This window comes from Orcinus orca, chromosome 16 (assembly GCF_937001465.1).
Source record: "Orcinus orca chromosome 16, mOrcOrc1.1, whole genome shotgun sequence".
Classification (NCBI taxonomy): domain Eukaryota; kingdom Metazoa; phylum Chordata; class Mammalia; order Artiodactyla; family Delphinidae; genus Orcinus; species Orcinus orca.
In genome coordinates, this window is record NC_064574.1 from 46,927,636 (window position 1) to 46,938,624 (window position 10,989).

At 42.6% G+C, this 10,989-nt stretch overlaps 1 protein-coding gene across 1 annotated transcript in view; it reads right to left on the reverse strand.

Moving 5' to 3' along the window:
* The window catches only part of CFAP61 (cilia and flagella associated protein 61), a 255,995-nt gene that overhangs the window by 243,999 nt on the left and 1,007 nt on the right, over positions 1 to 10,989 (reverse strand). The window contains exons 2-3 of the mRNA XM_049699137.1: positions 8,184 to 8,334; positions 859 to 1,009 (exon numbers count right to left, since the gene is read on the reverse strand). Coding sequence (XP_049555094.1) covers positions 859 to 1,009; positions 8,184 to 8,326 — 294 coding nt within the window. The 5' untranslated portion in view covers positions 8,327 to 8,334. The remainder of the gene's footprint in view (positions 1 to 858; positions 1,010 to 8,183; positions 8,335 to 10,989) is intronic.

A 10,989-nucleotide genomic window follows, 5' to 3' on the forward strand; every position in this document is an offset into this window, starting at 1 on the left:
GAACTGTAAAATAGCTCAGTCAATAGAAAATCAATCAAAAGTACAAGCACAATGGAAAGAATCTTGTTGGCCTATTTCCAAGCTTGAGATAATTTTTCTGACAGTGGTGACTGCGAGCGCAGGGGACCAGGGGGAGGCAGCCTCTAGCTGAACAGATGCTGGGTAACTAAGTGCTGGGCTGTGCGTGTTTGCGTGTGTGCGCGCGCACGAGTCCACTCGTTCACACCGTTGCCATTCCCCAGGGCTCCGGGACGCACTCTTGAACTCCACCGACAGGGCAAGCGTGCTGCCCGCAGTTGCAGCCTCAGCCTCTGGCTCTCTGCAGCAACTGGCCCGGATGCTGGCCTGGCTCTGGCAGCCGAGGGACAGCTCAGGCTACCAAAGCCCAACTCCCCGAGACCCGATGACCTGGCTTCTGTGGGTCGACAGGGTGTTCTGTGTCCGCAGCTGGGAGACATCAAATAAGCCAGAGCCCATGAGGGCACTTTGAAAATTACAGAGCATGACTTGAATCTGAGGCCCTGTTGTCATTATTTCAGGGGCAGATGTGTAAATGGCAGGTCCCTCCCAGCAGGTCAAAGACTTGGGAGCACAGCGTGGAGGCCTGGGAAGCGCAGTCCTGATGTTCCACTAATTCCTTGCCGTGCCCCACCCCCAGTCCTCCTCTGAGGCTTCCTGCTCTCAGACTCCCCTTCCCTCTCCACCAGATAAGTTCATTTCTGTCTGTCATGATGTCACACACTTTCTGTTGTGACTTTTGAACTGCTCAGTCTAAAAACTGAGAAAACCTATATGCAAACATAGGACTTCCCTTCCAAATTCAAGCTGTTCTCATAAGCAACGTGCATGGTTACTCACTGTGCATGGGATTTCACTGTCCAGCTCCCGGAACACGGACACCCAGTCGTCCTGTGGGGCGACATTCCAGTTGGGATAGTCTACGAAGATGGCCTGGGCCATGATCTCCTCCTGGTCATTGTGGAGGGTGATGGCAAGGTTTGCCTTCTCCCTGCGGAAATGATTCCAATTGCACACATGAGGAAGGTACCAGAAGTGAGATGAAGAGGTGTCGTTTTCTCCCACCTTTGGCTACTGGATCTTGGCAACCACTGCACGAGATACATTAGCCTATGGAAGAGGTGGGAGCGATGTGGCAGCAAGTATGGAAGTGCATCTTTCAGGACATCTGGTGCTACCAACCCCATCTTTACAGAAAATTACACTTCATTAGAAAGGTGTCACGTCTATGATATAACGTGTCCAATACCCCTCCCTTGGAGACAGGCTGGGGAAACCGTTGACCGTAGTCTTCCCCATCCTCTCCATGTTGCCAGCTCCACTGTGTTGCCCTAAACACATACATTTAGGATGGCCAACTGGCCCACGTACGTGTCCCTCACACACATGCACTTCCAGTACTTAATTATTTTCTTTAAGCCAGTTCACTTTTGGCTGAAATAAGTCTATTCCAATAAAAAAATTTTACATCGCTATCATAAATGGAAAACCATTATACCTTCCTATAAACAGAAGGTAACTATAAAAATGAAGAGATGACACTTAAAACAAAAATTGCTCTGGGGCTTCCCTGGTGGCGCAGTGGTTGAGAGTCCGCCTGCCGATGCAGGGGACACAGGTTCATGCCCCGGTCCAGGAAGATCCCACATGCTGCGGAGCGGCTGGGCTCATGAGCCATGGCCGCTGAGCCTGCGCGTCCGGAGCCTGTGCTCCGCAACGGGAGAGGCCACAACAGTGAGAGGCCCGTGTACCACTAAAAAAAAAAAAAAAAAAAAAAAAAAAAAAATTTCTTGCATGGTTTGAGTCAAATCACTTGGGGCCCACCAGAGCTGTGGGCACCTTTGGGAAACACTGTGCTCAGGACACCAATCTCAGCACTTCCAGCCACCATCCCCTCTCACAGGAAGTCACAGTCCTCAGCCACCGGGGACTCCACCAGGGGTGCCCCTGGCCCAGGCACTGCAGCTGGCTGCCCTCTGGTACCGAGAACAGGGGATCCACACAGGGCGCTCATTAGCGGGAGGAGGTAGCCCCCCAGCTCCTCCTGTCTGATTCACTGAAGCCCCTACCCCTCATTCCACTCCCGCAGGGCTCCCTCCAGCTCCTGGTCCTCTGGGGTCCCCTGCTCCGGGCTCCCAGAGCCACGACCTATGGCTTCACACTGACAGTCCTCGCTCTAACCCAGATGAGAAAAGGCCCAGGGCACGGGACCACGGAGCATCAGCAATGATAGTGATAGAGGTGGTGGAGGAGGAAGTGAGCAAGAGCTGGGACCAGGCAGCTGCCATCCCCTCAGGGAAGCAAGGGAAATGTGTTCCTGGAATCCCAATTTGAACTTGAAATGCATTTATCCATGGGAACCTAGGGTGGCGGTTGTGTTCTGTAGTACAATTAGCATGGTACTACATGGCACAGACATTAGAGATTAAATAGGCTTTTGTGGGCAGCCAGCCACCAATAACATTGTTTCAATGGGAAAATGCACTGCAATTTCCAGAGAGCCTGACTACAAAAAGTAAGTTTGGCAGCATATCCTTTTGTATGTACAATTTCACTTCTTATTACCTCTCAGCCAGTAGGTCCTCTACAGGACAGATAAAAATCATCGTGGGAGCAAAAGAGGGAGAGGAGGGAAAAAGGTAGAGGGAGAAGGTGTGTTTCTTTAAAGCTGGTTTAAAATTATTCTTTGTAATAAGCCAAATCCAAACCAAAGGAGCCCTTAAAAATATATAGACACAAGCACGAGCACAGGTATGTATTTCACAGAAAATATATTAAAGCTCGAAGATATTATCCAGCAATAGAAATTAGAGTTCTTTTCATTAGAGCAGTGCTTCATTTATTCAATTGGTTTAAGGAGTTTTCCAAGTTCAGCCAACACTCGTTTTACTTAACCGTACTTGGTGGAAATCTTGGTGAAACAGTGTCTCCATTTTCTGCCTCATTAAGCAGCGTGAGTGAAACAGGGCTCAGAGTCCCTTTACGTGCCCCTCCTCATGGTCTGAACCGTGGAGCTTCCGCCCCCCCCTGACTGCACTGTGCCATCTGCACACCAAGTGGCCCACTCTTGTGGCCCTTTCCCCACTCACCCGCTCTGCCCAATCCGCTCATGTCCTCCCCTAAAACTGAGCAGGGTTTTTAGGTGAGACCACTGTTACTCATTCCTGTATCTCTGTGACTGAGCCAGCAGTCAATAAAAGGAAACTGAAAAAACGAGAAAAGAAACCGCCAGTTTTAGAAATGCCCGTAAGATGGGTCTGGAAGCTTGAGGCTGGCCGGCGAAGGGATGGGAGTTAGTTACCTAATGTGAAAACGAAAGGCTACAAGGGCTGGGTAGCAAGGGAGCTGTTTGGGGAGCTCCAGGACACTAATGAAAATGTAAATTTACTTTTACTTCTGAAAATAGGCTGGCTTCTAAGGCAGGTCTCAACGTTATAAGGGCCCCATTTTCACATTAAAAAAACTTTCACTACTCCCCTCCCACATGATGTAAGTTACGCTTTTTGTAACCGCCAATTCAGAAAATACATAAACACATCAGACACATGGATTCCAGGAACCCTTACAGCCACTCCAAGGCCCAGCAGGGGTAGGGTGCTCAGGGACCAGGGACCAGGGACCGGCACAGCACATGTCCAACACATTCTATTGGATGAGTCACAGCTCCAGGCTAATTTCAGAGGCAGAGACTACAGTGCAGGGAGGAACACAGAAGCCCAGAGAATAGGGGAGGCATGGGAGCCTCCAATGTCATCAACGCCCACACCTGCTTTAGCTGCAACACCAGAGTTAACTTGATTTCACGTATTGTATGTATTTACATTTACATACGTATAATTATATATCTAACATATATTTTTATTTTCATTCAACTCATGTATTCTAATTTTTCTTTTTTGACCCATGATTATTTATTATTGCATTTAAAATTTTTCAAATATATGGGCGTTCCTTAATTATCTTTTTGTTATTGATCTCTAACTCCATTGCATTGTTGTCAAAGAACGCTCTTTGTGGTACTAACCACTGCTGGGGTTGCTTCATGGCCTAAGAGGAAGTTAGTTTTTATACATGTTTCCATGTCTACTTGACAAGATTATGTACGTTCTAACACTGGCTACAGTGTTCTACATATATCCGTTAGATCAAGTTCTTTAATTGGGTTCTTGCTGAAATCTTTCCTGTTGTAACTGATTTTCAGTTTGCTTGACCTTTCATTTATTTTATATTTATTTATTTATTTATTTATTTTGCGGTACGTGGGCCTCTCACTGTTGTGGCCTCTCCCGTTGTGGAGCGCAGGCTCTGGACGCGCAGGCTCAGCGGCCATGGCTCGCGGGCCCAGCCGCTCTGCGGCATGTGGGATCCTCCCGGACCGGGGCACGAACCCATGTCCCCTGCATCGGCATGCGGACTCTCAACCACTGCGCCACCAGGGAAGCCCGACCTTTCAATTATTAACAGAGGTATATTAAATCTCCCATTATGATGGTGGGTATGTCTATTGCATCCTTTGGTTCTATTGATTTTTTGCTTTATATATTTTATGACTGTCATTAGGAGCATGCAAGTTTAAATCGTCACACCTCCCTCAAGCACAAAATCTTTTATCATTATATTGCTATAATGACCCTCTTTATCTGCAATGATCCTTTCTGCCAAAAGTATATTTTGTCTGCTATTTATAGAGCAACAGTAGCCTTTTTTTGGATGAGATTTTGGCTGGCATCTTTTTTTTCCCAAATACTTTGACTTTAAATCCTTCTGTGACTTTATATATTAGGTGTGTCTCTTATATGTAAAATATGACTGCTGTTTGTTTTGTTCTGTTTTTAGCCAATCTGCCCATCTTTCTCTTTAAACTGAAAAATTTTGTTCAAATACATTTATTTTGATTACTGATATAACTGAACTGTTTTCTATCTTCCTATTACATGATTTTAATATGTTCTATGTTTTGTTTCTTTTTTCTTCCTTTCTTGCCTTCTTTGAGATTCAGTTTGTTATAAATTTCTTGTTCCATTTTCCCTCTATAGATCAGAAGCTATAATCTCTACACCTATCTTTAAATGATTATTCTAGCCACGTTAACATATATTTCTAACAAGGTCTTTACCCTCTGCTCCAGTTATCAACTGACATGTACCAAACCACCCCTAAGCTTAGTGGCTTAAAACAATTCATTATTATCCCTCATGGTTCTGTGGGCTGGCTGGGCTTGACTGAGAAGTTTTTGGTTGGGATCTCTCAGGTGATGGCAGTCAAGTGGTGCTGGTGGCTGGAGTCACCTGACTATCCAATGTCTAGAACAGCTCCACTCATACTGTTAGCAGTTGATGCTGGTTGTTGGCTGGGAGCTCGGCCGAGGATGCCAAGTGAAGCACCTGCGTGTGGCCACATGACTTGAGCGTTTAACAGTATGGCATCTGGGTTCCAAGAGGGAGCATTCCAGAGCCCAGTGGAAGCTGCAGACTTCTTATGATCTAGACTTGAAGTCATAAAACATCACTTTTACTGACTTCTATTGGTTACACAGGGCCAACCCTGATTCAGGACAAGAAGGGACTACAAAAGGACTGAATGCAGGACATGTGGCTCATGGGAGGGAGGGGGAGCACCTCTGAATACTAGCTACCAACCCTCCCCCTGAACAATACCTTAAGAGTACTTTCAATCTAATCACATGACTCCCAATTTATCTGCTATTTTTGTCCTATATTTTAGCTAACTTATTATTCATATCTTATAACTTACCATTTACATTTAATACCTATATTAAATTAGTCATTATTAATGTTATTATTTCATACAAGCTAGATTTTTCTCATATTTGTACATATTTTTGTTTACATTCCTTCTTTTATCTTGGGTTTTCCAGCTGGGATATTCTTCCGTCTGCCTAGAGTATATTCTGAGGAATTTCCTTAATTCAGAGTTCACTGGTAAACTAGCTTTTGTTTGTCTAAAAAATGCATTCATTTTCCCCTAGGTATTGAAAAATTGTTTCTCTAGGTATACAATTCTAGTTTGATGTTATTTTCTCTCCAATATTAAAGACAGTCCACTATCTTCCGGGTACCATTGTTGCTAGTGAGAAATCATCATTGGTCTAATTTTCAGTTGTTTGCAGGTAATTTGTCTTTTCTTTATAGTTATTTTTCAGATCTTCTCTTTAGCTTTGGTGTTTTGCTGTTTCATTATGATGTGGTTAGTTGTAGAATTCTCTGTGTATTTTTCCTATTTGGGATCCATTGAGTTTTCTAGAAGAATTGGTGCTTCTCAACAATTCTGGGCCATTATCTCTTCAAATATTGACTCTTGCACTTCCTATTATCTCCCTTTAGAAGTCTGATTAGACCTATTTGTTAAATATTCCATTCTTATTTTTTGTCTCTGTCTCTTTGTGCTGAATTCTAGGTGATTTATTGGTATTGATGCCCCAGTTCACTACTTCTGTCTTTAGCTGTGTCTATTACAATGTTTAATTCATCCACAGAGCTTTTAATATTAACTCTATTTTTTTCTAGATGGTCTATTAGACTTTTTTTAATTCTCATTTTTCATTTTTATGGTCTTTTAAAACATATCTTCTCACTTTAGACAAAGTAAGCATAGTTATTTTATATTCTTTGACTTAATATCTGAAGTCTTTGAGAGTCTGATTCCGCTGTATAGTTTTTTGTTGTTGGTTCTCACTAATGGTGAATGTCTCCTTGTATATTTTTGATTTTTGACTGTGAGCTCATGTTCCTTAGAATTTTATCTGTGAGTATTATTTGAAGTCTGAGCTGAAGCTCCACCCCTTCAGACCTGAGCTGTACTTATTTCAGTGGGTCTCCTGGACACACTACTAACGTGCAACCACTTTTAATCAAATTCTCCACTTCCTCTACTTTATTCAGTCTATGGGTAAACTAGTTTAGGTGGTCTAAAAATGCATTCATTACTTGGGAAGTTTTGAAGCTTTTGGGGACCATGCAGATAATTAACACAGACTTTGAATCAACACGTGCTTATGAATTCTTGGGGAAGGATTTATCCCCCTTCATTCATGCTGAGGTTGAAACAGGCTAGTTTCCTTACTTTTATGCAGTGGGTTTGTCTCCTTCATCCTTACAAAGAACTGCACAGTTTTATACAAAGAAATCTAATACTTCCCTCCTTAAGTGGATGGAGTATTTATCTTCTGTTCTTTGTGAACCTGTCAAAACAAAACTGTGAGGTTTCTAGAATGCAGCAAAAATCCTCAAGGAGAAAGTGGTGTGGGTTCCTGCTATTGTCCTGAAGTTTCTGATTTCATTTTGACAATGTTCTCTGCACAGTCCGTACGTGTGTGTGTGTGTGTGTGTGTGTGTGTGTGTATGTATCAACATGTTTCCATCCAGAGGACATCATTAAGGTGTTTAATTCACCATAGTGTCAAAAAAAATGAAATCATTTCATTGTTATACATATTTTTAAAGCATTTTTATACACATATTGTTCTCCAACAAAACTGTGCCAAATTTACGTTACATTCATCAGTGTGGTGATCAGAAATTGCAAATTTTAATGTCTTAGGCTGGCCTAGTTTAAACATTTCAATTGTATTTAACCTGAAGCTTTATGAAATCCAAAACACTGTGCTCTCTCTTATCATTTCCAATAAAAATAATGAGGAACAGCATATAGGATGTTCATATTCTGGTGTCCAAAAAAACCAAAACAAAACAGGGAGAAAAAAGATTTAAAAAAAAACCTACGCATATTTTGAAGATTAGAAGAACATTTCAACAGGAGTGGCTAAGAGCACATCCAGGCTTTGTCACTTACTAACTGCTGGACCTTGGGCGAGCCTCCACTCTCTCATCTGTAAAATGGGCATGACAGTGGCTACCTCAGAGTTAAACAAGACAATGTTGGCAAAGCACAGAGTCTGAAAGAAAATAAATTCTCAAAACGGGTAGCTAAGTGACTCTACTAGTGGGTGGGGCAGTTGAGATTTGAACCCTAGTTTGCCTGAATCCAGAAGTCATGAGAAGTCTTTTCAATTTACATGTTGTTACAGGACTTAGCGATGGTTGTTCCCAGAGATCTCCCGCTCAATAGGGCAGATTTTCCTGCTGCCCTTTCCTCACCAAGCCCCACAAGGACAAAGGAGTGGAGCCCCTTTGCTATGTACTTACAGAAGAGAGATGATATTAAGACTCCCAAACAGCTTCTGGGTAAATTTTCTAATGAGGTTTTTGATGCAATAAATATCCTGTGACTCTGTTCTTCGGCAGTGAACCACCTCCACCTTTCCTCTTGGAGAAGTGAGTACTGACATTTTTGATCCTGTCCCCGAAAGAGAGAAAAACAGCCCACAGTTAGCCTGAGATGACAAGCCAGTCTGGCTTCAGTACTTACGAAACAGGACATTCCTTCAATTTCCGTGTGGTCAGAGTGAGCGTGGCTGGTGGGACGCATCTCCCCTGGGGGTAGGCTGTGACGACTGTCCCCAAAAACCAGTTGACACGTGTCTCTCCAGGAGAATGATGTTTCTGAGGACTGGCCTGTCTAGAAATGTCTGCAGCTGTATTCTTTGTTTCCCACAAAGCTGCTTTAAAATATTCAAACAATAGGACTGAAGAACATTGAAAGGAATTATTTACTGATTCAGGGTCTTCATATTTAATCAGCTGCCATGGCACGTGGTCAGGAGTTACAGGGGAAAAACAGTTGCCGCCCATGGTCCATACAGAGCTCCCCAAACTGGAGCCCTGAGGGGCAGCAGTCCTGAGAGGTATTTTGAAGGGAAAAGAGTCCTGTGGTCAAATAAGTGTAAGAGGCACTGCTTGCAAAGGCCTTCTGCAGGGGCCGCTATGCCCATGAAAGTCTCTGGGAAGCTCCAGGATACAGTACCTGCTTTCTTTGTAGAACTCAGCCTTTCCCACAGCCAATCTGAGGAGAATCTCTAATGACAGCAATGGTGGAGAGTCTCATGTTCAGAGAGACACGGTGGGGATGCTGCTGACAGAACAGCAGGCAGCAAATGAGCTCAATCTCTCTCTCTCGATGTCTCGAGGCCTCAATGTGTGTGTCTCTCCCTCCCTCTCTGTTTCCTTTCCTCCCTTCCTACCTCCATCTCTCCCTCCCTTCCTTTCTGTTTCCTCTCTTCTTTTTGCCTAAGGAAAAACATCTTATTTTCTTAGCCATTGGGAAGTTCACTTCCGCCATTGCACTGACTCTAAGAGCAGTGTGGGAACTTCCCTGGTGGCACACTGGTTAAGAATCCACCTGCCAATGCAGGGGACACAGGTTCGAGCCCTGGTCCGGGAAGAACCCACATTCCGTGGAGCAACTAAGCCAGTGCGCCACAACTACTGAGCCTGCACTCTAGAGCCCGCGAGCCAAAACTACTGAGCCCGTGTGCCACAACTACTGAGCCCACGTGCCACAACTACTGAGCCCACGTGCCTAGAGCCCGTGCTCTGCAACAAGAGAAGCCACTGCAATAAGAAGCCCACACACTGTAACAAAGAGTAGCCCCCGCTCACCGCAACTAGAGAAAGCCCGCGCGCAGCAACGACGACCCAACACAGTCAAAAATAAATAAATAAATAAATAAATATTAAAAAAATAAAAAGAGCAGCGTGGAGCGTTCCCAGTGCCCTGGAAGGCTGCCCCATCCCAAGGTAAGCACCATTCTGACTTCTATCACACAGATGCCCTTGGCCACTTTTTGAACACCCTATAAATGGAATTATACAGTGTGTATGGTTTTCTTTCAGAACACAGTATTATATCATTTGGCCTTTTGATGTTGTTTAGATATATTCTTGCACAAATTTCATGATGACTGTATTCCAATAAAATTTTACTTTATGGACACTGAAATTTGACTTTTATAATAGTGAGTGTATCCTGAAATATTCTTTTGGGTTTTTTTCAATTGTTTAAAAATGTTTAAAAAAAATTCTTAGCTCATGGGCCACACAAAAAATAGATAATGTGCTGAATTTGGCCTATGGGCTATCATTTCCCGACCACCAGAACAGTATTTTAAAAATACAGAGGTAAAAATAATCATTAACCTAGAATTCTATACCTACCTGAATGATCATTCAAAAATGAAAGTGAAATAAGACAATTACTACAAAGACTGAGAGAAATTACCATTCAAAGAACCCAGTTGAAAGGACGAGTAAAAGATGTATATCAGGAAGAAGAAAATTAAACTCAGAAAGGAGCGGAATACAGATGAAACGCTGGGGAGAGACTAGTAAACATGCATGTGTATCTAAATAAGCACTGATGGCCAGAAAAAAAAAAAAAGTAATAATGATGATAAATTTTGCTTTAAAAACAATAGCTGAATTGAATTACCAGACAATTAAAAATTTGTGAGATGGAAGGAAGGCAATCAGAAATAAAACATTCTAAGGTGTTTGAATCTTTTAGAGGCAGCTACAGATGATTAAACTTTGTCAAATCAATTGCGTTGAGCTACAAATTTAAGGGAACTCAAGGGAAATACCTTTTTATTTTAATAGCTATTTATTTATTTACTTCTCTTTATCGCAGTTATATAAAATCTCATTCAATTTATCCAAGATTTGAAAAATGAGATAACTTTAAAATGTTTAAATAATAATACGGTGGTACAGAGCTATGGCAAATGTTTTTATATCAGTTACGAATGACTTCCGTTTGAGAAATCAGCATAAAAATTTTTTTGAAAGCACTATTATTTTGAAAGCAGAGGTAGATGTGATAGTTCTATGTACATAAATATATAAATAAGTGACTTGTAACTGTCAAAAATTACCAATGAGCCATCAAGCCATGGAAAGACATGGAGGAATCTTAAATGCATATTACTAAGTGAAAGAAGCCAATCTGAAAAGGTTACACACTATATAATTCTAATGATATGACATTCTGAAAAAGACTCATTGAAGACAAAAAGTCAGTGGTTGCAGAAGCAAAAGGGGAGGGAGGGATGAATAG